The following is a 24329-nucleotide window of genomic DNA, read 5'->3' as shown; positions in this document are numbered from 1 at the left end:
ATTTCCACACAAAAGAAAGAAATATTTACTTGGAAATTACCCCAGCACTGCAGAATGTATTTGTTCTTTACTGGCCACAGGTCATTAAAAAGATACGTGCAGAATGCCAGGCCCTGTTCTAAGCATTTGGGACAGTGCAGGGCACAAGACAAGAGACCCCTGCCTCCTGGAGTTTATGTGCTGGTGGGAAAAGACAGACAATACAGCTAAAACATAGTAAGTCGATTACATAATGTATCAGAAGGTAATTTAAACATTTCTCATTGTACCTGTGCCCAGTGAAAGAGCACAAGCATTTGGAAGATAAACAAGTCTGATTTCTTTTTTTTTTAAAGAGAACTGCTTGGGCCTCCCTGGCGGCTCAGTGGTAAAGAATCCGCCTGCCAGGGCAGGAGACACGGGTTCAATCCCTGATCCCCGAAGACCCCACGTGCCTCACAGCAACTAAACTCGTGCGCCACAACTCCTGAGCCTGTGCTCTGCCACTAGAGAAGCCCCGGTGATGAAAAGTCCATGCACTGCAACCAGAGAGTGGCCTCCACTTGCTGCAACTAGAGAAAAGCCCTTGCAGCAATGAAGACCCAGCACAGTCAAAAGGCTCTAACGAGGGTGCTTTTCAGAACACAAGGTGCTTGGGTGAAGTGCCCTCCTCTGTCAAACTTCACACCGCGCCGCGTCACCGACGAATCCAGTCATGACCCTTGCTGCACCAGGATGCGCTTTTCAACATTTTTTTTTTTTTTTTTTTTTAGCAGCAGGACATTCTGAGTGAGTTCTTTAAGCAATTTCAATATACCTAATAAAAAGGCGTGGCTTCTCTGGTTAAAGTAGATTGGGTCTTCCCTGGTGGCTCAGATGGTAAAGCGTCTGTCTACGATGCAGGAGACCCGGGTTCCATCCCTGGGTAGGGAAGATCCCCTGGAGAAGGAAATGGCACCCCACTCCAGTACTCCTGCCTGGAAAATCCCATGGACGGAGGAGCCTGGTGGGCTACAGTCCATGGGGTCACAAAGAGTCGGACACGACTGAGCGACTTCTGTTTCTTTCTTTCTTTCTTTCCTTCTTTCCCCTTTCTCTGGTTACAGTGGGTGGGGTCCAGACCAGCCACCCCGCCAACCACCACCGGTACTCCCAGCCCTCCAATCCTCAGCCACAGGTGCCTCCAAGAGCCCTGGAAACAGCTTTAAAAGGAGTGGATGAGGACGTAGGAGGGACAGTGTCTGATACCACCTGCAGCGCAGTCACCACTCTGAGCCACGGCGTAGAGTTGTGGGGTGTATGAGCTACACTCCAGCCTCTGCCTTCCAGCTGGACCAGCTCGGAACTCTCTGAACCCAGGATCCGAATCCACAAAGTGAGTGGTTGTGAGGCTCAGGCCTGGGAAGGTCGCAGAGCCCTCTGTCACGTGGGGAGTCATGCTGTCGCTCCCCCGGTGGCACGTCTCGGGTGGTGACGTCATGCCTGAAGACACACTTGTGTGGCTCGGGGCTGGGCTGGGACCACAGCTTCCGGGAGGTTCTGTTGGGTCTGTGTGAACAGGAGAGGCGCAGGGAGGGCTGCACTCCTAGCCAGCATGTTCCATGGAGTCGCTGACGTTCGGGAAAGACAACGTTCAATTTCTTGACATTTGTGCATCATTGCTCTTCAACCCCAGCACATTGACCTAATTCTTTATATTTCATCTCCTTTTGAGAAGATGGCGTTTAAAAACTGCTGACGCCGCAGCATGGAAGCAGGAGTTCCCAGCAGTTCCCAGGATGGTGCAGAGACCCCACTCTTATGACAGTGCCCAGGGTCCTCGCATGCAGGGAGGTGTCCAGATTTCAGACGGAGGCGGCGCAGCTTCAGGAGCAGAGACCAGGCATGGGCCCCATCTGAAGGGTAATGAGCAAAAAATCCACGGTCCCCATGTTCCACAAAGTTCCCGCTTGTCCCTCCAGGCCGACCCTCATCTTCCTCCACCAGCTCCTGGAGGCTAACCTGTAATGGGTCCCACGGGGGCTCCACTGCTCCTGGCTTCCCACAGGGTTTGGCCAGTGGAGTCACCAGCAGCTGGGAGGGAGGGAGGTTTGGGGGAGAGTGAATGAGTTAGTTCTGGTCACACAGTGAGTTTGGTAGGATGTAGGGTTCCAAGGAGGTGTTATCCACCTGGGTGAGGGTCTGCAGGTGGGCCTTTTGTGGGTGAGGGCACAAGTGGGTGATCACGAGGGGCTGGGGTGGAACAGAAGCGTGCATACACACACACACACACACACCCCCTCCCTTAACTTGGATGAGCCTGTCTGACTTTACTAAGAAAATGAAGCTTATCTGATACAAAGCTCTCAACTAAGCTCCTTTGATCTCAGAATGCCCCTGCTCCTCACTCAGCACCCCCTCCTGTCCTAGAGGAGCTTCTCTCGGAGGGATGTTACTCCACTTGCCAAACCCCACACTCTCAGCAGGTGGGGGGTGATCTGTGTCTGTGTTCACCCTCTAACTCCCTCTGGGAACCTCTCAGGGTCCCCGACACGTAATAGCATCCAGGCAAGGCAAGCTGACCTGGTAGTGGGCCGATGAAGAGTTAACGGTACGGGCAGTCATACATTTGTAGAAATTAGTTCATGTGCACTCATTTATAATTAACAACAGCGCTAATATTCTAAAGTACCTGTTCCAAATTGCCCCAGAACTAATTAAATCTCAGAACTCCCCAAAGAGTCAAGTGTTATCAGCCACATTAATAAAAAAAAAAAAGCCCAGAACAGTTGTCAGAACAGCAGACTGATAAGGGATTATACTCTGGGACTCTGCCACCGATTCATTCCAGGCTGCTAATGCAGCAGTTTAAGGAACTTATTAGCCCATGATTATTCTATCAAATCTGCTGAATATGCATCCCTCTTGCCTTCCGTCTTGCCCTCGGGCTTTCTTGTGTCTTCCTGTCTCTCTGGATCCAAGGGGAGGCCAGGTGAGCACCGGCTCTGAGCACCGTGTCCCCACAGAGGGGTCCACGACGTGTGAGCACATGCAGAGCACCTGGCAGCCCGCCTCCTCCTGACCCTGTTCTCGCCACACACCCACCGCAGTGAACCAGCCCGCCTTCCTCACCCGATCCCTCAGCACCTGCAGGCTTTCACAGGAACCATCACGAGGGAAATGCTGTCCCGCCCCTGACCCCACGGCAGCCCTGGACGAGGCATTCACGGCCCTGTATCCAGGGAGCCCTCCAGGATGTTCCCATCACAGTGTGGTCCCGCCGTGCACCCCCTGCACCGGGCTGACCCCCGCATCATCCTGTATCTATTTGGTCCTCGTCCCCCCAGGCTCAGCTGCTCCAGGGAACAGACTCATCTTACTCGCTTTGATCCCCAAAGTCTGGCTTAGGGCCCAGCCGCCACAGCACAGGCCCCGTAAGGGGGAAACAGAGGAGAGAGCTGGCCTCCGCGGGGACCTCCCGAGCCCTCAGCTCCAGCCGGCTCCTCGGCAGCTGGGAAGCACCAGTCGCGGCAGCGAGTCCAGCTTTAAAGGCTGCTGGGCCCTGGGCCGCGGGCCCTTCCCTGCAGCACTTCTCAGCAGTCAGGCTGTGATGGTCAAAGAGACTCCTTTTCAAGACGAGGGTCATAACGCATCTCTGCCACTCGTCTGAAGAGCCGTCACTTGGAGTAAAGGCCCGCTGTGTCACCGGCTCCAGCCCTCCACCCCCCCCCCACCCCATCACGTCCCTCCAGGCGGGATGCAGGCAGCCCCAGAACCGCTGACAGCATGATGCAACGGGGCTGCCTCCCGCCCAGCCCCCAGCCGGCCTCCAAGACGCTGGACAGGAAGGGCCTCCTCTCAGAGTCCCAGCGTAGGACTTCCCTGGCGATCCAGTGGTTCAGATTCCGAGCTTCCAATGCAGGGGGCGTGGGTTCGACCCCTGGTTGGGGAACTAAGATCCCACATGGCATGGCCAAAAATATTTAAAAATAAAAGTCCCAACTGAAAGTCCTGCTTGGGAATTTAGGTAGTTTCTCTTCTCTCCTGGTCCCCACTCCCCTCCATGAAAAAGGGTCATCAGTGCCCTCTGGTTCCCCAAGAGTCACGCAAGTCTGCGGCAGACAGCATAGGCGCACAGGGCCAGCTCCGTGTCCAGGTCTCACGTCAGGACACTCAGTGACCAAAGGGCCTGGGGTTTAATTCAGGTGACTCTCGATTGGAAGATGGGTGGATGCCAGTGACAGAAACTGGAGCTCGGAAATCAAAGGGACCAGGGTTCGTGTAATTACGAGCTGGCCCTCAGGCAGCTTCCTCCATCTGGCAGAACCTGTTTCTTCATCTAACGAGGAGGGGACAGCCCCACCCCGGCTCCCAGCATGGGGGTGAGAGTGGACACTCAGCGCCCTGACGATAGCTGACACTGGTGTGCTCAGGGGAAGACGAGGCGGCATCACCACCGGGGCCCCGCGGACCTGGGCCTGGGATTCCACAGACCTATGGGAAGCTCTGGACCCGCTTGCCTCTAGAATCCTGGAAGCAGGTAAACAAATGCCTGCCAGACTTCGCAGCCTGCTCCACACCCAGTCAGCTCACGCAGGGCCTGTCAGGGCTCCCGGGGCTCAAGGCTATGGATCTCACACTCCATTCCTTCCCTAGGCAACTCTGACGACAGAGCCCGGTATCACGTATCTGAATTTTATTCCAAGTCTCAGAAGCTATTACAGAGATAATGGTCACGTGCAGTTGATTTTCTTCAGGGAAAGCTTACCAAGGCTGCCTGCACTGGGGCACCGTGCCAGTCTCAAGGATGAGACGGAGCTGGGGGGGCTGCCTTAGAGGGTGGAGGGTAGTTTTTTTGAGAAGAGACGGCTCCATGGGACAAGTAGGGGTTAGAAAGCAGACAGTGTCCCATGATAAGGGGGTGATCTCTCCACAAGGGGGAGAGAAGGCTCAGCAGGCATGTACATGTCACCATTGCGTGTGACGTCATTCTGTGAAAGGCGGGCTTATGGGAAGCAAGTCCAGAAGTGGAGTGGCCAGTCCACCATGCAGAGAGTCCACAGGAGAGATGAGAAGGCCAGACCAGGGGCAGGGAGGACGGCCAGAAAGGAGACCGCGGGCACCAGAGTTGTGGGAAGCAGGGCACAGGGCCGAGGCGGCCAGCAGGCTGGGGGTGAGCAGGAGGAGGACTCCAGGAGGACTCAGATTCTAGCTCCAAGGACTCAGATTCAGCGCCAGCGAAGGAGGGAAGTGTGCAGAGCAGGTCAGGTGACATGGTGGAGGCCCCAGGCTCGTTGCTGCTGACTGTCCAGCCGTCACACGGGCTCCCGCTCAGCTTCTGACTCTGTGGGCACTTCTTTCTTCTTTCTACCCTGGTCCTCACATCTCAGGTTCCTGCTGCCATTCTTTTCGCCTGTATCTGAGGTCTGCCTGTGACAGTTACCTGACCCACAAGAATGGCAGTGGAGATGCAGAGCAGAATCAAAGTAACATTTAGCGGGCAAAGTCCAGCAAGTGGCTGGACATGACAGGTGAGGGAGAAACTTCTGGATGAGACACCTGGATGGGGTGGCCAGTCACCAGGACAGAGGCTGTGTGCGGGGATGGGGGAGGACATTTATATGGAGCCTCTGGGACCCCAGACCGAGACGCAGGCTTTGAGCTCAGGACAGGGTTGGGGCAAGGAGGACACATGCCGGTCCCCAGACCACAGCTGTGGGCGAATCCACAGAAATGGCAGGAGTCATGCAGTTGCCACTAGTGACAGCCACCCAACATGTCCAGTCCTGGCCCACCCCAGGCACAGAGAGGGTCGCACTCCACGACCCCTTGAAGTTCGGTGGGACCGTGAGGCCAGTTCTGGCCAATGAACTGCGTGGGTAGGAATGACAGAGGCCACTTCTGGGCCAACTGTAAGCCTCGGGCCCTCCTCCCCACCGCCCAGTGACCAGACACGCTCAGGGCAGTGGCCGTTCTCCCCGCCTGATCCCTGGGTGAGCAGAGCCTCCTGGGGGTCTGCAGCAGAATGAGAAGGAAAGCCGGATCTGTGAGCCCACTGCAATGGGGGAGGCTGGTTGAAGGATGTAACCTGGAACACACCAGCAGCACCCGCCATACTGAAGGGCTTAACAGCAGAACTCGACCTCACAGGGCAGCTGGAGAGATGGGAGCAAAGTGGGGCAAGCGGAGGTAGGGGGGGCAGGGCTGCCACAGAAAGGTGACGCTAACTGTCCCCAAGTCCCACATTCCCAAGCACGCCTCGGACCACGTACAGCCGGAGGCCGCTGCACTCTGCGTTTCCCTGATGAGCAGAGGTGAAGCGAGGGTTCGCAAAGCAGCAAGAGGAAACAGACCATTCCATTCCACATCTTTCCATGGAGAAAAGGGCACACTCAGAGGACTGACACCACTCTGCCTTTCCACCTGCAGACTTCCAAACCTGACTCTTGAAAAGCAGTTTTCAGCCTACGCAGCTACTGATCAAGTCAGCACTTTTGCTAACACAAAGATAGTAGAAGACACCTGAAATACTGTTGTGTGAAATCCTCACAAAGATTGCAGGTGTATCTTAGGTAAGATCTTAGAATAAATGCCTTGTCTTCTTTAGGGAGGATTTAACAAGTATAAAGCAAATTTTTGCAGCTCTCCTTGCATAAAATGACCCCAGAAATAACAAGCTTAGAAAGGTTCAGAAGTCACTTTTATAAACTTGACACATTGATTTCTGTAGGCTGTAAAACATTTTCCAAAAACACCAGCTGTTCCACATAATGGCATTAGGCAAAAAAAAAAAATGTCTTTGCCTGGTTTCTTTTACTATTCAGATGCAGAATGAAGTAAATAAATGTTGAATACATAACAAAATTGTTATTTTAACTTGCTATGGTTCAGTGTAGGGAAAAAGCTTATTTTGTTTTCTTCTAATTGCTTTAACAAGCCAAAGAGTCAAGGTCAACTGTTTGAAATGTCACTAAACTGCTCTTTACCGAGCATGTATTAAAACAATTATGCAAGAATTTTCTAAATTGTAATATTGTGTTTGGCAAACTGAGGAACGTGGAGCAATCACCATGGGTATGTCAGCCACTAGGCGGCCGGGCGTTAGGTCATTTCTGCATATTTTAGAGGCTTCAGCAGTGGCCAGAAAGGGAAAAACACCGGGAGCTTCCACCTTTCCATTTGGTATTTGTTAGAGTCCACTTAGGTCATTCAAATCAATGGACTATGAGGCCACTTTCTATGCAGCTTAGCACTGGAGGAAGCTGATAATCATATTAGGAAGGACGATGCCTGTCTGCCGCTGCTGAAGAGACTGCCTAATTAATTACAGAATAGAAAATAAAGGTGGGGACTGCACAGGGTGGAACTTGCCTTTCGCATGAGGTTAGAGAAAAAGCTGAGAGTGGTACATTGAAATGAACAAAATCAACATCCACAAAGAAGAAAGAAGACTGGTTTTAAGGCGCGAACACGGTAGAGCTGAGCCGTCTGCAGGGGAGCAGCGGGGAGTCACGGCTGGTGCCCAGCCCACCTCCAGGCAGCTGTGCGACTCTCAGAGAACCGTCTCTCTGCACGTCAACTTCCCCAAGTATAAAGTTATGAAACAGGTTTGAAAAGGGGGTTTCTAAACCAATCTTAAAAGATCACACATAGTGTGACTTGGCTGATGTAACATTCTCGACATGACAAAATCACTGGGTCGGAGATCAGTGGCTGTGGGGAGGGTGACTGTGAAGTGGATCACGGGGAGCCCTCATGGTGACGGGCAGTCCTGCTTCCTGACTGCTGTGGTGGCTACACAACCCTACACGTGTGATGAACGGTGATGAGTGATGAACTACGCACACAGTATCTCACTGTCAGGGTTCCTGACCCTGACACCGCGCAACAGCTCCGCAAAACATCACCACGGGGGAGAGCAGGGTAAAGGGTCTGAGACCTCTCTGTACCATCTTTGCAACTCCCTGTTATCCCACTAATTGTTTTCAAAATATGAAGTTTTTTACTTTTTCAAGGGTTGACTTGGAATCAGACCCTTATTCTCTGTGGACCCTATGATTTGAAACAGTTTATCTGCAAACTGCATTTAATGAAGAACATTCCTTTGCCCATATTTACTGATCAAATATGTATGACTGCCTTACTTCACAACTTTCACAAAAACACAATTTCCAGAGGGATCAAAAATACAGATAAAGAATGAAACCATACAAATAACAGAGGAATATATAGAAGGTTGCTTTTTATTATTTGGGGTATATAGATAAGTGTCCTAAGCTACGATAAGAAGGGCATGAAATTTGACAGTAGTGACAAATGCTGATATTTAAAACTTCAGTAAAATGCAAAAGGAAAGAAAAAGCAATTCTGCACATGAAAAGACAAATGATAAAACTGGAAAATATCTTCAGAGTATCTGGCAATCCAAAAGTGTAGTAAGTAAAGAGCATGAGCAAGGAATGCCCCAAATTACACATAAGACAAAAACCTGAATATCTGCAACAACATCGTCCACTAGTGACCAGGCAGATAAAATTCACAGCACATAAGATTAACCATTTCAGAACAAACAGCCCAGTGGCATTTACAGAATCCATAATGCTATGAAACCACCACCTTTATCTAGATACAAAATCTTTCCTATCATTCAAAATAAAACTCATTAAACAGTTTCTCCCCATCCTCCCCTCTCCTCCGACCCCTGGTAATTACCAACTGTCCTCTGTCTCTATGGATTTATCTGTTCTGAATATACATGGAATCATATGATATGTGACCTAAAAGATGCTCTATTAGTCTGGGAATTACATTACTAGATATTTACCTAAGGTAACAAAGGCACAAGTACAAAATATAATAATAATAGAATAAAATGGTAGGCTCAAGATTATACACCTGAGTAGTTTTTTTTGTTTTCTGTTTTTTAATCAGGGAGAAAAATTTTAAACAGTATTCAATGTCGATCAACTGGAGACCGATGAAGGAAAACTTAAGGCTCACACACACAGTGAAATGCTGTGCGGCCTTTAAAAATAACGAAAATCTCCATTTACTGACTCTTTCATCAGAAAGCAGAGCATCGCAATCAAAAGCACAGACCCTACAGCCAGACTGTGTGAGTTCAGAGTACAGCTCCGGCCCTTACGGGCTGTGTGATGTTGGCAGACTCCCGACGGCTCTGCCTCAGTTTCCTGTCTATAAAGTGGGCGTGATAATAGTGTCCTCAGTGCCGCTGTGAGAAGGAAATGAGAGAAGAGTGTGCAAGCACTGAGAACAATGTCTGCAACACAGAAAGTGCTACAAACAGCGTGTTGAAGAAAAAATACCTGACATGAAAAATTTATCCGCTCCATTAACTGCATGAAAAAAGAACACAGAACATTATGTATGACCTCAATTACTGAAAAATGTATGTGAACATACATAGAATGTAGGTCTCTCTTCACTCTTATATACAGTGTAATAGAAATTATACCTAGGCAGTGAAATTGTGCACTATTTTTACTTTCTTCTTAGTATTTTTTATATCATTACAGGTATTAAAAAAGGAAACAAATGATAACACCCAATTGGTACTTTTGGACACTTGGAACCTCAACTGGCCTGTGCTTTCTAGGAGGGAAACTGGCAAAATGTAATACACTTTCTGGCCCAGAAATGTAATACACTTTCAGGAATTTACCCTATAAAAATAACATACACATATATACACATATACAAATGCACACATGTACATAAGGGAATATTTATTCAAGTAATATTTATAACAGCAAAAAAAAAAAAACAAGGAAACAACCTAACTTTCATTAGACGCACCACGGTTGGCACGAACAACGGGAAACTTATCATATTACATGGAAAAATGATGCCACAGAGCTCCAGGAAAGACACTTTCTGCAAAACCTGTGAACACCCAGGTGAAGAGCCTGCACTCTGCTGTGTAGGGGAGACACCAGAGTGGGTCTCAGGAAGAAACCCCGGGGCAGCACAGCCTGGGGGGCAGGGAGGAGGGGACCCCCATGGACAGGACTGAGCCTCTCAGTTAATCCTAGGCCTGGGAGGAGGGAGCCGGAATGTCCGGCGTCACCAAAGAGGGAAATTCCCCGATCTCTAACCACGGCTGTGCAGAAAGCCCAGGGGTCTCCCAGAGGGGGCTGACAGGATAAGGCAGCCATGGGGAGGCTCCAAATCAGAACAGATCCTCAACAGGGGCTAGAGCTGGCCCCTCTGACTATGCCGTGACGACCACCAAGGGTCAGTGCAGGAAACGCGGGGGCGGGGTGCATGTGTGTGAGCGTGAGACACACTCAGAGGGCCACGGGGGGCAGCTCGGTGAGGTGGCAGGATGGGGAGCCCCTCCACAACCACGTCCAGCAGGAACAAGCGCGCTGGGGACCGGCGCCGCAGGTACAGTGCCGTGAGCTCCTGCCCCTCCCTCCCCGGGCCATCTCACTGCTGAATTTCTGTGTGTCTGCCAAAGCACCTGAGGCTCTGAAGCAAGACACTGCTTCCCCGAAAACCACAGGGCTCCCCGCCTCCACTTCCCACATGGCGGACACTCATACTCTGTCTTAGGACGGCTGCCACCCCACTGCCTCATCTCGCCTGAATCCTTGTCTGTTATTTGCAACAGCCCCTGCAGCCTAGTAAGAGTTCATGTGGTCACCCTGAGAGCAGTTCTTTAAAGGCAAGAGCACTTTATGGGTTCTACAACTGGCACAGGTGTTGGCAATCAGCCTTGGCCACCAACTCAATGTCTGATGAATCTTAGGTGGTGAGTGTGAGCATGCTAAGTCGCTTCAGTCGTTTCCGACTCTCTGGGACCCCATGGACTGTAGCCCGCCAGGCTCCTCTATCCACGGGATTCTCCAGGCAAGAATACTAGAGTGGGTTGCCATGCCTTCCTCCAGGAGATCCTCCTGATCCAGGGATCAAACCCAAGTCTCATGCCTTGGCAGACTTCTTTACCCCTAGCGCCACCTGGGGGACCCATTAGGTGGTGCATTCCCTCAATAATGTGCTCAATTTAGTTCAGTTCAGTCGCTCACTCTTTGCAACCCCATGGACTGCAGCACACCAGGCCTCCCTGTCCATCACCAACTCCCGGAGCTTGCTCAAACTCATGTCCATCGAGTTGGTGATGTCATCCAAATATCTCATCCTCTGTTGTCCCCTTCTCCTCAAGCCTTCAATCTTTCCCAGCATTAACGTGCTAGGATTTTATAAACCAAGGGCCTTGCTTCACTGTTGGGAGGTGTTTCTAGGACTGAAGAACTGGGGTTCAGAGTCAGACAGTCTGGGTTCAAAGGCCAGGAGGATCCCTTTCTAACTAAAAGACCCTGGATAAACCGCTTCACTTCTTAGTGTCTAAATGCTCTTGCCTGTGACACAGGAAGGACAGCAGCAGCACTGTGTCCACAGGGCTATGAAGGACAGTGACCGCTAACACATACGGGGAGCTTTGAAACGGCAGGTGCTCTTCTAAGCACTGCAGAAAGTCCTGTCTCACTGAATCCTCCAAGCAACCAAATTAGCTAGTGGTGTTTTTATTCCCATTTTACAGAGGAGGAAACTAAAGGAGAATAAAGTTACTAAGCACTGGAGCTGCGATTCAAATCCAGGCAGCCAAAGTCCAAAGCCCACATCCTGAACCAGAGCCCATGTGATGTGCGCATGTGCTCAGTCGCTCAGGAGTGTCCTACTCTTTGCGACTCCATGGACAGCAGCCTGCCAGGCTCCTCTGTCCATGAGATTCTCCAGGCAAGAATACTGGAGTGGGTTGCCATTTCCTACTCTAGGGGTAAAGTACTTAGCCTGGCACAAAACAGTAAGAACTTTCTACATTCTGAGACATATTTTGAAAACTTCGAAACTGGTTGCAAGAATCAAACGAGGACAACAGAGCCCACAGCAGAGGCCCTTGCTGTTTCACTCCTCCTAGACAGGTGTCTGGAAGACTTTACCGCTCACGCGCACACTCTCATCAGCCTCTCTTAGAAGCTGCTTTAGAGCCGAAGCCTTGCCAAGCTCTTACCTGAAGGCAGCACCTGGTATCCTGTATGTTCTTCAAGAGCGCCAGCCACAGTGGAGGCCGTCAAGGTCACTCAAACGGGCTCAAGCATTCTAACCTCAGCCTTTCTGCTCACTGGGCCCGACAACACGGCTCCGGAACAAGAGAAGCCCCCCACCGCAATGAGAAGCACCCCCTGTACCCCAACTAGAGAGTGGCCCCTGCTCTCCACAGCTAGAGAAAAGCCTGTGCAGCAATGCAGACCCAGCACGGCCATAAATAAAGGAGTAAATAAAATTATTTTTTAAATCTTAAAAAAAAAATTTCAAATGAGACAGCTGGTTTAAAAAGAGGGGGTGCGAGCCGTGGGCGCCCCCTGCTGGGGTGCGCTCTTACCTGCGTCCCCCTCCGCCTCGCCCAGGTTCAGCACGATGATGCAGATGTGCTTGCGGAGCTGGCGCGGGTTGGAGAACTTGCGGCAGCACTTGCTGCACTCCAGGCTGCTCCCTTCCTCGGGGGCCCGCACGCCATCCACGCCTGGCAGGGCACTGCGCTCCGCCAGCTCCTCCTCGGGGCTGGGCTTCTTCGTGGACCCCTTGGGCCTGCCTCTCTTCCTCTTCATGACTGAAAACTCTGCGGAGGAAACCAGAGGGCACCGTGGGGTCACAGAAGGCGACAGGGTGGGCCATGCGCTCGGTTTCCAAGCGTGGAAATATGTCTGTTTCCACGGGGAGCTCACATGGTACAGAATCCACCTGCAGTGCAGGAGGCCTAGGTTCCACCCCCAACGTGGGAAAATCCCCTGGAGAAGGGGATGGCTACCCACCACCCCAGCATTCTTGCCTGGAGAATTCCATGGACAGGGATGCCTGGCCCGGCTACAGTCCATGGGGTCGCCAAGAGTCGAACAGGACTGAGCAACTAACACTTTTGCTTCCCACATTTTATTAAAAAAAGGAAAGCTTGAAGGAGTTCCAGAAATGAGCAGCTGCAGACAATCACTTAGTGCTAACATCTCTGCGCTATTACACAGTCAATTCTGTAATCATGTGATTTACAAATATTAATTTATCAGAACCTGTGCACTGTGCCTCTTCCATAAAGTGGGGAGGGTTTTAAGCTGTGACTGTTAGCTCCAGTTCACAAACCAGGCTCCTTAGAAACCACCATTTCCACTGAAAACTAGTTCTCAGAAACTTGCTAAGGACTGTCTCTGCAAAGGGTTCTCAAAGGCTGCTTAGCTTTTCACGCTCTTAATGAGTTATACAACTATTCCGACTACTTAAGCCATCATGATTATTAGATCCAAATTGTTCTGATGGAAAAGAGACAAAAATAATTGCAATCTAAAGCCAAAGATTATAGGGCTAGAGACAATATTTTTCAAGTTTCCTGGAGGCCAGAGGATTTAAATGTCATCATCAGAGCTGCTTTGGAGCAAGTTTCAAATCATTTTTCACCTCTTATCTCTTCTTAATTAGCATTCATTTTTAAGGCATTCATCTCCAAAGGAAGGTGGGAATTAAGACGGGTGAACGGGCTGAGGGGGCCTCCTGCCGTTGTAGGCAGGTGGAGTGCTGTCTTAGGTGATGCAATTTGAGGGGTGCCCTGACCGGCACAGCCTGGCTGCCCTGCCATCGCTGGAGAGCCATCTGTCTGGCTAAGGCATGGCATATCAGCAGCCAGCCGTCTTTGCACCTGAACATCAGGGCAGAGGAAGGGTCCTAGGTTCTAGCACCATCTTGGGGGAAGGGTCATCTATGCAGTTATGATGTGTTCAGGGTCCCTCCTGCTCTCCCTGTGGTTGTGCCCAAGAAAGCATCACCCACAGTGCCCCCTGCTGTCACTGTGAGGACCCTTTAAGGGGGTCACCTGGGCTCCCAAATCAGACAGAGAAGCCACAGGGGCAGGAGAGGAGGGCAGGAAGGCTCTGCAGGGGAAGTGCAGAGAGACAATGTGGGCTCTGATGGAGGCGCCTGCTCAGACGTGGGGTCCCCAGGAACTCAAGAGAGGGGGACTGAGACAGGGGAGCTCTTGCAGGAGCAGGGTTTCCACTGAGCTGCAGGGCCAAGGCAGGTCCTCCTTGACCTAGAGCTCCAAGCCAGAGCCTTCCATGGCCGGGGCAGCCAACTGATACACCGTCACTGCTTGCCTCCATCTCGCTGGGCTTGTTGGGGAACAGGCTCCCCTGTCGGCCCCGAGATCTTAGCAGGAGAATGACAGCTGTAGGGACAGGAGGCCCAGCCACTGTGTACGGGAGGCTGGGGAGGGAGGTGAAGAGAGAAACGTGCAAAGTAAGGACAAACCGCTCACTTCAGAGCCATTAAAACTCTCCTCCTGATTATTCTTTACAACAGCAGCTCACTGAAGCAGCAGTTAATAGCTGGAGGAGCAGAATGAGTGGAGAGGCTGTAAACCGCCCACCGCATGTCACATCCGCCGAGCTCGGGAAATGTGTTACAGGACAGCTTACTGCCCCACGCCCTGCCCTGCAGACAGAGGTCCTCCTCTGACGTGTCCTGAGGATGCAGCTGTGCAGTGGAGAGGGGGCTTCATCCGTGCAGAGGTCCGGCCTCTGCCCTTGGCCACATGGGTGGCCCCCAGGCCCCAGGAAGGCCCAGGCTGACCGCAGTGCCCGTGTACCTGGGGGCTTGGCTGCGGGACTGTCTACACGGGGGTTTGTTTTTGGGGCTCTGTGACAGGTGAGGTCAGATCTGACCTCTGAACACAGTCTGACCTCCTGGGGGAGCTGGAGACGGGGGGCCAGTCACACAGGTGGGCATCATCAAACTCCATAAAAACTCTGGACACCAAGGACTTGGGTGAGTGTCCCTGGCTGGAAACACTCCTAAGTCCTGTTGTGTAACGTAGCTGCAAGAAGACAGCGGCATCCAGGACACCATGGGGGGTGCAGGAGGACCGAAGGCCCCGTGTCTGGAACCCCCGGGCCCCCAACCGCATGCTGGCATCACAGCCTTTGGCCTGCTCTGACCTGCACCCTTTTTGTTTAGAACTGCCTTCCAAGTACAGAGCTTTCCTGAGTTCTGTGAGTCATTCTAGAAGACTAGTGAACCTGAGGGAGTCCTTTGGGTCCCCCAAATTTGCACCTAACTGAAAAAGTGTGGGAGGCCCTGGGAACCCCAGATTTGCAAGGTGCCCGCAACCCTGTTTCCTGGTTGTGCTGGGTCCTCATTGCTGCAGTTTTCTCCGGTTGAGGCCAGTGTTGGGCTGCACAGGCCTCTCGTGGTGGTGGCTTCTCTCGTTGCAGAGCACAGGCTCTAGGCACGCTGGCTTCAGGAGCTGCAGCTCACATCTCTGGAGCTCGGGCTCAGGGCTCATGGCTCATGGGCTTTACTTGTTCCATGCCATGTGGGATCTTCCCAGATCAGGGATCGAACCTGTGTCCCCTGCAATGGCAGGCAGATTCCTATCCACTGTACCACCGGCATCAGCAATCTTGAGCAGATGTAGAAGCCTTGCGGGAGCTTCTCTGTCTCAGCTTCAGGTTCAGCACTCATCGCTGCAGGATACCCAGAGTCTGCTCCATGGAGCTGTGCAGAGCACTTGCAGCCGCACCACCCATGGGTGCCACCCCCTCCCAGTGCAGTGGTACCGCAGCCCGGCCAACCAGACCCGAGAGTGGTCTGCATCCCCCAGCACTGATCCGGTGTCCCACCCAGCAGGCGCCCCGCAAATCTTGGTGAATGAACTCAACTAGCAGGGTGCAATCTGCTGTCAAGGAGTAAACATAAAATCGACCCCAAAAGCTTTGGGAAACCTCTAACATGATGGTGACAAAGTGAATCTCACATCTGACCACATCCATAATTCAGATCCTCAAGACCAATTAGCCAGCTAAAAATGAAATTTTCATAAATGAACTTGGAAAATTTAAGCACCGAAAACGAGCTGCTGCCATCAGCTACCCACGTAGTACAAATTCTCCAGTGGAGAATCCTGGAACTGGGCAAGGAAGACTCTGGCACCTCTACCAGCACACGCTGTGATGGCATCTCAACGGAGGAAGCGTCAGTTCCTCGTCCTCCTCCCTGAAGCCCTGCACTCAGGTGCCACCGAACTCTGTGGACTTTGTCCTAAAGATGTCTGCCCGATAAACCCCCTCGCGGTGCACCCAGACCCCCGCCCACCATCTCAGCTGCCCGCCATCCCTTGTCTCACTGCTGCCCCCTTGCGATAGAACTTTCCATGGTCCTTGAGCAGTTTGCCCCATGACTCTCAGACGTGGCTTTTCAGGCCCCTCAGCACATAGTTCAACCCTGCACATGCACACAAGTGCGTGTGCAAACACACACACAGCACTACGCTTGCTCCCTCTCTCCCCCCACCACCCACTCACTCGGGGCCACGTCCAAAGCCTCCCTAAATATGTGGAGATGGCGCCTGTCTCGTTTTACTTCCCTGTACTGCTCCCCCTCTTGCATCCTGATCAGAATCCAAATCCTGTTGCAAACCCTAACACTTCAGGCCCCGTTCAAATCCCAGTACATCCTCTGTGAGATGGTTCATCCCCCAGTTGCCGTGTGAGGCACACGCATGTACAAACTCTCCCACACCGTTTCCTGACTGTGCTTCCCTTCCCCCACCATTGATCACACACCCTGAGGTGTGAGCTGCCTTTTCAGCTTCAAGTCCCACAGGATCTGGGGCAGTGCTGGAGGCACAGTGCACACTCCATACAAGAAATGCACGTTGTCAAAACTATGGTTTTTCCAGTAGTCATGTAACGGATGTGAGCGTTGGACCATAAAGAAGGCTGAGCACCGAAGAATTGATGCTTTTGAACTGTGGTGTTGGAGAAGACTCTTGAGAGTCCCTTGGATGACAGTCCCATTCTAAAGGAAATCAACCCTGAATATTCACTGGAAGGACTGATGCTGAAGTTGAAGCTCCAATACTTTGCCCACCTGATGCGAAGAACTGACTCACTGGAAAAGACCCTGATGCTGGGAAAGACTGAAGGCAGGAGGAGAAGGGGAAGGCAGAGTATGAGATGGTTAGGGACCACAATCAACTCAATGGATGTGAGTTTCAGCAAACTCTAGGAGATAGTGAGATGGGTGTCAGGGAGCATTTAACAGGAGGATTCCTGCGTGCTGTTTTCTATCTCTCAAGGATTCTCTGTTCCTTATCAGTTCCTATTCCAAGAACAAGTAGAGCTGCATGCAGTTCTCAGGACTGAGGTCATAAGATGAGACATGCAGTGACTCTTTTCAGTGTCAGCGACCTTGTATGTATTAGACTATCCATATTGTGGCTATCAATAAAATTTCATCCTGTGTAATAGCTGAGTAATCATCTTACTAAAGATATATAAGTCTACACTTCTGCTAATAAAGTACCCTTGCTCTATCAGAGCTTGGGTCCCCATGTCTTTCTTTCTCTCTCTCTCTTTCTCTCTCACTTTCTTTTTTTTTTTTTTTTTTAAATTTAAGTGGCAGAGTCCCGGGCCGGACGGCGGCGCGCGGACAAAGCGCTCTCTCTGCCTCCCTCTCTCTCCCTCTCTCTCTCTCTCACTTTCTTATCGTCGACTCCGGACCACCAGGTTCCAGTCCATTAAAGGACCGCAACAGACAGGGAAGCCTGGTGTGCTGCAGTCCGTGGGGTTGAAAAGAGTTGGATACAACTGAGCTACTGAACAAAGTCATTTCCTAACAGGAAAGGAAGCAGTTAGAAAACAAGTCATTTCCTATGTCCCAAGTTTCCAGCAGAAAGGAAGAGGTGAGCCATGGTGCACCTCGAGTCCATCTCAGATCCAGTCTGGGGATAACTTCCTCACGGTCAGAAAATCACCCTTGCAGATCCAAGGCCCGAACTAGCCAGGGACAGAGAGAACCAGCTGGCATTGTTTAAATTTAATCAAAAGACAACGTGAGCACTATGAAAAAAAATCTCGACATTATCAAAAATCTAATAACATAAGCCCTTTATTTGTACATCACTCAAGTCTGTGAGGTACTTTCCCAGCTATTATCTCATTCTATCTTCATAAAAACCTTGAGATAGATGCAGCAAATGTAACTTCTCAATGGGAGAAGAAATCAAGGACCCAAAGTTTCGAGGGACTTGGCACGTTTTCCAGAACTTGCCACTGAACTGGGCAAGGCTGGGACACGGGTTCCTTCTTCCCAGCCCGGGTTTTTCTGCTGAGCCACATGGCCCTTGGGTCCATTCTGGACGCGGGAATGAAACCAAGACCCGCACTGCTGAGAACAGTGGCCGGGAGTTAAGCCAACCTGGTTCAAATCCACCAGCCTCAGCTCCTCTCTCTTTTTAATAAAGACTGTATACCTTTTATTTTAATACTTGACTTTATTTTATTTATTTGGCTGTGCCAGGTCTTAGCTGAAGCACGTGGAATCTTTAGTTGCGGCATGCGGAATCTAGTTCCCTGACCAGGGATTGAACCCAAGGCCCCCTGCATTGGGAGTGTGGAGTCTTAGCCACCAGACCACCAGGGAAGAAACTGACCCCCCAGACTCAGTGCCTAACACAAAAAATAAACACAAAACCGCTATTTTGTAAAAAGTCACTATTAAATAAAAAGCAACCCATTAAAATGCCGAGCAGAGCACTTAAGAAGTGAAGGATAAACGGCAAGGGTTCCTTACTCTGGTTCCAATCATGAATATGCTGACTTGGGCCGTCTCTGAAGACACTATTACCCTCCCAGCCTGTCCACTGTGAGATCGTGCGATTTCTCGACGTACACACATTCTTGTTCATTAAGGCACTTTCTCCTCGATTTCTTCATTTTAAAACATCTCACACACCGAAAAGGCCAGTACAGAACTAGGGAGTACAAATTCCGCTCTGCCTAAAAACAAGGATAAAGCCAGGCCTCCAGCTCCTGCTCTGCAGCTCCATCTATAGTCACACCAGTTCAAGAATTTAGGAAAATTGTGGAGCATTAACTCTGCCAGGCCTGACAGTCAGCCTCTCTGACGCGCAATCCCCAGGAGCCCAGGCAGCAGCAAAGAGACAGTGAACGGTGCCAGCGCCCAGGGATACAGCAGAGGCAGTTATGGGACAGATCAAGAAATGGGGGTGGGGGGAGGAAGAGAGGAAAGCGAGATGAGGTCCTGTTAAACATTCGAAAGGGGGAGTGACGGGAGAACCGGAACCCAGCTCTCAGGAGACCCACGCAAATCCCTCCCAGGGTAAGCCCAGCGTCCCCACCTCCACCAGGATGAACAAGCGTGCACACACACACTCACCCAACTCACAACACTCGCATCAGACCTGTACTCACCCATCACACACACTCACCCGTCACACACACACTCCCATCAGACCTGCTCCCACCCATCACATACACACTCACCCATCACACACACTCACCCATCTCACACACTCACCCATCTCACAACACTCGCATCAGACCTGTACTCACCCATCACACACACAGTCACTCATCACACACACACTCCCATCAGACCTGTACTCACCCATCACACACACACTCCCATCAGACCTGCTCCCATCCATCACATACACACTGACCCATCACACACACTCACCCATCTCACACACACACACTCACCCATTACACACACACTCCCATCAGACCTGCTGCCACCCATCATACACACTCACCCATCACACATACTCACCCATCTCACAACACTCGCATCAGACCTGTACTCACCCATCACACACACTCACCCGTCATACACACACTCCCATCAGACTCGTACTCACCCATCACACACACACACTCCCATCATACACACACTCCCATCAGACCTGCTCCCACCCATCACATACACACTGACCCATCACACACACTCACCCACCTCTCACACACACACACACTCATTACACACACTCCCATCAGACTTGTACCTACCCATCACATACACATTCACCCATCTCACACACACACACTCATCACATACACTCACCCATTACACACACTCCCATCAGATCTGCACCCACCCATCACATACACACTCACCCATCACACACACTCATTCATCTCACAACACTCCCATTAGATCTGTACTCACCCATCACACACACACACTCTCATCACACACACACTCCCATCAGACCTGCACCTACCCATCACATACACACTCACCCATCACACACATTCCCCCATCTCACACACTCACCCATTACACACACACTCCCTTCAGACCTGCACCCACCCATCACATACACACTCACCCATCACACACACTCACCCATCTCACAGCACTCCCATTAGACCTGGCACCCATCACACACACTCACCCATCACACACACCCATCTCACACACACACACACAAATTCACACACACCTACCCATCACACATACACTCTCATCAGACCCACATTCACACACTTCAATCAGACCCACACTCACCTATCACACACACCCATCCATCATATACATACATCTCATCACACACACTCACCCATGACACACACACACTCCCATCAGACCCACACTCATCCATCACATACACACATACTCATCACATACACATGCAACCCATCACACACATAGTCAACCATCACACATACACACTCAACCCATCATACACACACTCACCCATCACGCACACACACACTCACCCATCACACACACACTCACCGCCACACACACTCACAGATACAACCACACATTCACACGCACACATTCTTTTATATACTCATACAAACACAGAAGAGGAAGAATAAACTTGGTCCATTAGGGAATTTTTTTCTTGGAGCAGAGCCAGAGATTTGATTAGGAAGAAGGGAGAAAAAAATGAAAAGTTCTTTTGCAGACCACTTCCAACATGAGCAAAAGAGATTAAAAGGCTATAAAATAAACCAGAGGACTTAGGAAGCTTCATGTTATAAAGGGAGGCCAAAATCATAAATCAATTACTACACAGTTAGAGGTTTAATTAAACCGTTTCCAGCATCTTTCAACTTAAAATGAATTGTGAAGGTTAAACCTGAATGAAAATCATTAGAGAGGAAACTGAGATTCTGGAAGTCTCAAATTTTATGGGCTTGGACAAAGAGAGAAGGAAGGACTCGGGGCTCTTAATTAAAGACTTTTGAAGAAATGTTCTCATGTTAATAGTCTAAATCTAATTAGAATCTTAAGAAATACTTTTTTAAATTACACAGGCAACTAACTTTTCAGTATATACTCTCTCTCTCTCATACACACACACACACACACACAGAAAATGTATGCAAGAAGAATTTAAGTCAAAAGTAAATTAGTAAATGAAGGAAAATAACTTCTAAAAGAAGTTTAGTGGTAAGAACCTGATTATGCCCCGAGCGCCACAGGAACACCGCGGTCAGGCCTCTCAGGATGGCTGTTCCCCTGCTCCCTGTCCATCCCCTGCCCAACCAGGCTGCTGCGTCTACACCCTCCCAACAGGAGTGACCCTTGTTTGTATTGGGCTGGCCAAAAAGTTCATCCGGGCTTTTCCGTAACAGTGAACTTCTGGGCCAGCCCAGTACTTGCCCCAGGCCTCAGCTAATGATAGCTCATCCAAGGGGTGGTGAGGGGCGTGCCTCTAACTGGTTTCCCTGGTAACTAATGAGCCCACCTGACGCTGATTCCCCTGCTACTGACAACACCCCCTGCCCCTGGGGAGCACAGGCCGCCCCCATGCCCGGCCCACCGTCCGCTGCACATGGTGGGGTGTTGCTCCAGGACTCGGCTTCTGTGTGTGAGCCCCCCATCCGTTAAGCCACCGATGTCTCTGTTGCTGACACCAGGCTCTTCCTTGGGTCTTGCGCTTGTGCTTGGGTCAAGCAGGTGCAGCCCAACCATCAGCGGAGTGGCCAGGAGACTGAGGAGACTCCTGTGAGCACTGAGATGTCAAGATGTCAGGAAATATAGGATGGGATATGGAAAGTCTGGGGGCCTGTCTGTTAACATGGTGGGGGGCAGGGAGCGGGGGTGCGGCACTCCGAAGTTACAGGGAAATCCCAGGGAGGTTGATCTTGCTGAATGGGGGCTGCCAAGTGCTCTGGAGAACAGTGGCCTCTTCACAGTTCTGCTCTTGTATCACAGTGAGCCTTTTGTCGTTGGTTAAGCTATCAACAGCATTCTGGGCTTCCCAGGTGGCCCAGTGGTAAAGAATTTGCCTGCCAATGCAGGAGATGTGGGTTCACTTCCTGATCCCTGGTCGCAAAGGGGCTGATGTGACTGGGCACACAGCACCCAAGGCAGCTTTCTAGGAGGAAATGGACTGAGCACACAGCACCCAAGGCAGCTTTCTAGGAGGGACTGGTATTGTGCCTTCGAAATGAAAATTATCTACCTGGACTCTCTGGAATGTTAGCCTTTTGTGATCTCTAAAAGTAAAAGAGAAAAAAAGAGCTTTTAGATAAACTCTAGCAATAACCATGTCTTGGGAATAAGAACTCTTGAGGATTTCGTTCCCCCCTCAATCAGTTTGGAGGAGCCTATGTGGGCAACTGACCAGATTTATTTTGCAAATGGATTGGTTTTAATTGGCTGTGCTTGGTGGAGACGAGGATCATTTTAGACAGAACAGTGTTATATTTCAGTGGACACTGAATTCTAATTTTGCTAGCTGAGGTCTGTATTTGTGAAAGTTACTGTGTTAGCCGTGCTTTTGCCATGATGCTGTTTTGTTTAGTCGCTCAGTCGTGTCCGACTCTTTGTGACCCCCTGGACTGTAGTCCCCCAGGCTTCTCTGTCCATGGGACTCCCCAGGCAGAAGTGCTGGAGTGGGCTGACATTTCCTACTCCAGGGGATCTTCCCGACCCAGGGATCGAAGCCACGTCTCCTGCATTGGCAGGCGGATTCTTTACCGCTGAGCCACCTGGGGATGGAGAGAAAATTATCTAGTGAAATTGTCACAGGGTATGACTGCTCACGACGTGTAACACTGCTGCTTCAAGTCTGCTGCTAAAGGCACATGCACAGTGACAGTTGGGTATAAGGATACGACGTAGAGCCTATAAAGAAGTGTCTCCCCAATAACATGCCTCTGAGCCTGCTCGCGACACCTGGTTAGCTTTTCCCCAGCATGAATGACCAGGTGAATATAAAGGAGGCCTAGACCCAGGAGACCTGATCTGAACCAGGGGTGGGAGCTAGCACCCGAGCATCACAGGACAAATATTTTTGATCATCAGTGCTTTCTACTGGAAGATCTACGATCAAAAGGGGAAACAATGGAAAATTTGCATGTACTGAGGCATGAGGAAGTCATTCTGGCGTATATATGGTTTAACTTCGTCTTCACGGACCAGAGCAGCCTGCTTTGTGGCCTTTCAGACACATACTGCACACTCACTTTGGCCACTGAGGAAGGGAAATGCATTTGAAAGCCAAAATGAAGCAGCATAGTTCAGATATCCAAGGTAAAAATTGGTGGCCGTTGTATACGGGGTTTTAGATGTGTTCTTATATTACTTCAGGGTTTTCTGAACTATACTGCAAACTGTGTGCTAAGTCGCTTCAGTCATATTCAACTCTTTGCAACACTATGGACCATAACCCACCAGGCTCCTCTGTCCATGGGGTTCTCCAGTCAAGAATACTAGAGTGGGTAACCACTTCCCCCTCCAAGGGATCTTCCCAACCCAGGGATCAAACCTGCGTCTCTTAGGTCTCCTGTGTTGGCAGGTGGGTTCAAAAGTTACAGGTGGTATTGCCTCAGCTGGGGTCACTGCTTGTGTTGGCTTAATGGTCACACTCTCCCCTGTGCTGTACTTATCGGGTATCTTACATTTCGTCCCTAGTCTGAGGGAGGAAGTCTAAGGACAGAGCAGCATCCCGCCTCCCTGTGAAATGAGTCTAACTGCTGCGTCTCCAGTGAGACACAACCATCCGCCTCCTCTGGGCTCCCATGAAGAGTCAACCAGCTACTGTGCCAACGTGGAGACTATGGCCATGGTGCGGAAAGACCCTCCACCTTCCTGTCCCACGGGCCAGTACGTCAGAAGGACCCCGTTGGTAAGGGTCACCATATGGCTGACCGCCTGTGAGTTCCCCGGGCTGGGCTGTCTGGAGTGAAATGGGATTAACTGTTTTCTGTTTGGAAAGACCTAAGGGGTCACCTCTAACGGCACCCAACACAACACGGGCTGGCAGCCTGTCCTCTGACTGCTGACTCCTGGCGAGGCCACCAGAATGCTTCCATTAAAACTGGGCCTCCCCTCCCCGAGGGGGTGGCTCTGGGGGTGTGAGACAACCAGGGGTGGCTGGACTTTCCCTATAACGGCCAGGGCGTGGCAGCCATTGACCTTGTAAGCACCCGGCTCCAGAATCTGCCCACACCATGACAAAGGGCTGTCCTTAGCATACTAGACGCCTTCCTCTCGACGCCCTGGCTGCAGCTGCCTGCACTGGGTTTGTGGTGTCTGGG

At 50.9% G+C, this 24329-nt stretch overlaps 1 protein-coding gene across 3 annotated transcripts in view; it reads right to left on the bottom strand.

Annotated features, from left to right (window-relative positions):
• The window catches only part of ZFAT (zinc finger and AT-hook domain containing), a 161603-nt gene that overhangs the window by 106519 nt on the left and 30755 nt on the right, over positions 1-24329 (bottom strand). For all 3 annotated transcript variants that reach the window (XM_027560778.1, XM_027560780.1, XM_027560779.1), the window contains exon 3: positions 12365-12601. In XM_027560778.1, the coding sequence (XP_027416579.1) occupies positions 12365-12601 (237 nt within the window). The remainder of the gene's footprint in view (positions 1-12364; positions 12602-24329) is intronic.

This window comes from Bos indicus x Bos taurus, chromosome 14 (genome assembly GCF_003369695.1).
Source record: "Bos indicus x Bos taurus breed Angus x Brahman F1 hybrid chromosome 14, Bos_hybrid_MaternalHap_v2.0, whole genome shotgun sequence".
Lineage (NCBI taxonomy): Eukaryota > Metazoa > Chordata > Mammalia > Artiodactyla > Bovidae > Bos > Bos indicus x Bos taurus.
Note: the sequence above shows the minus strand (reverse complement) of the source record. Positions and strands in the feature narration are given on the sequence as shown.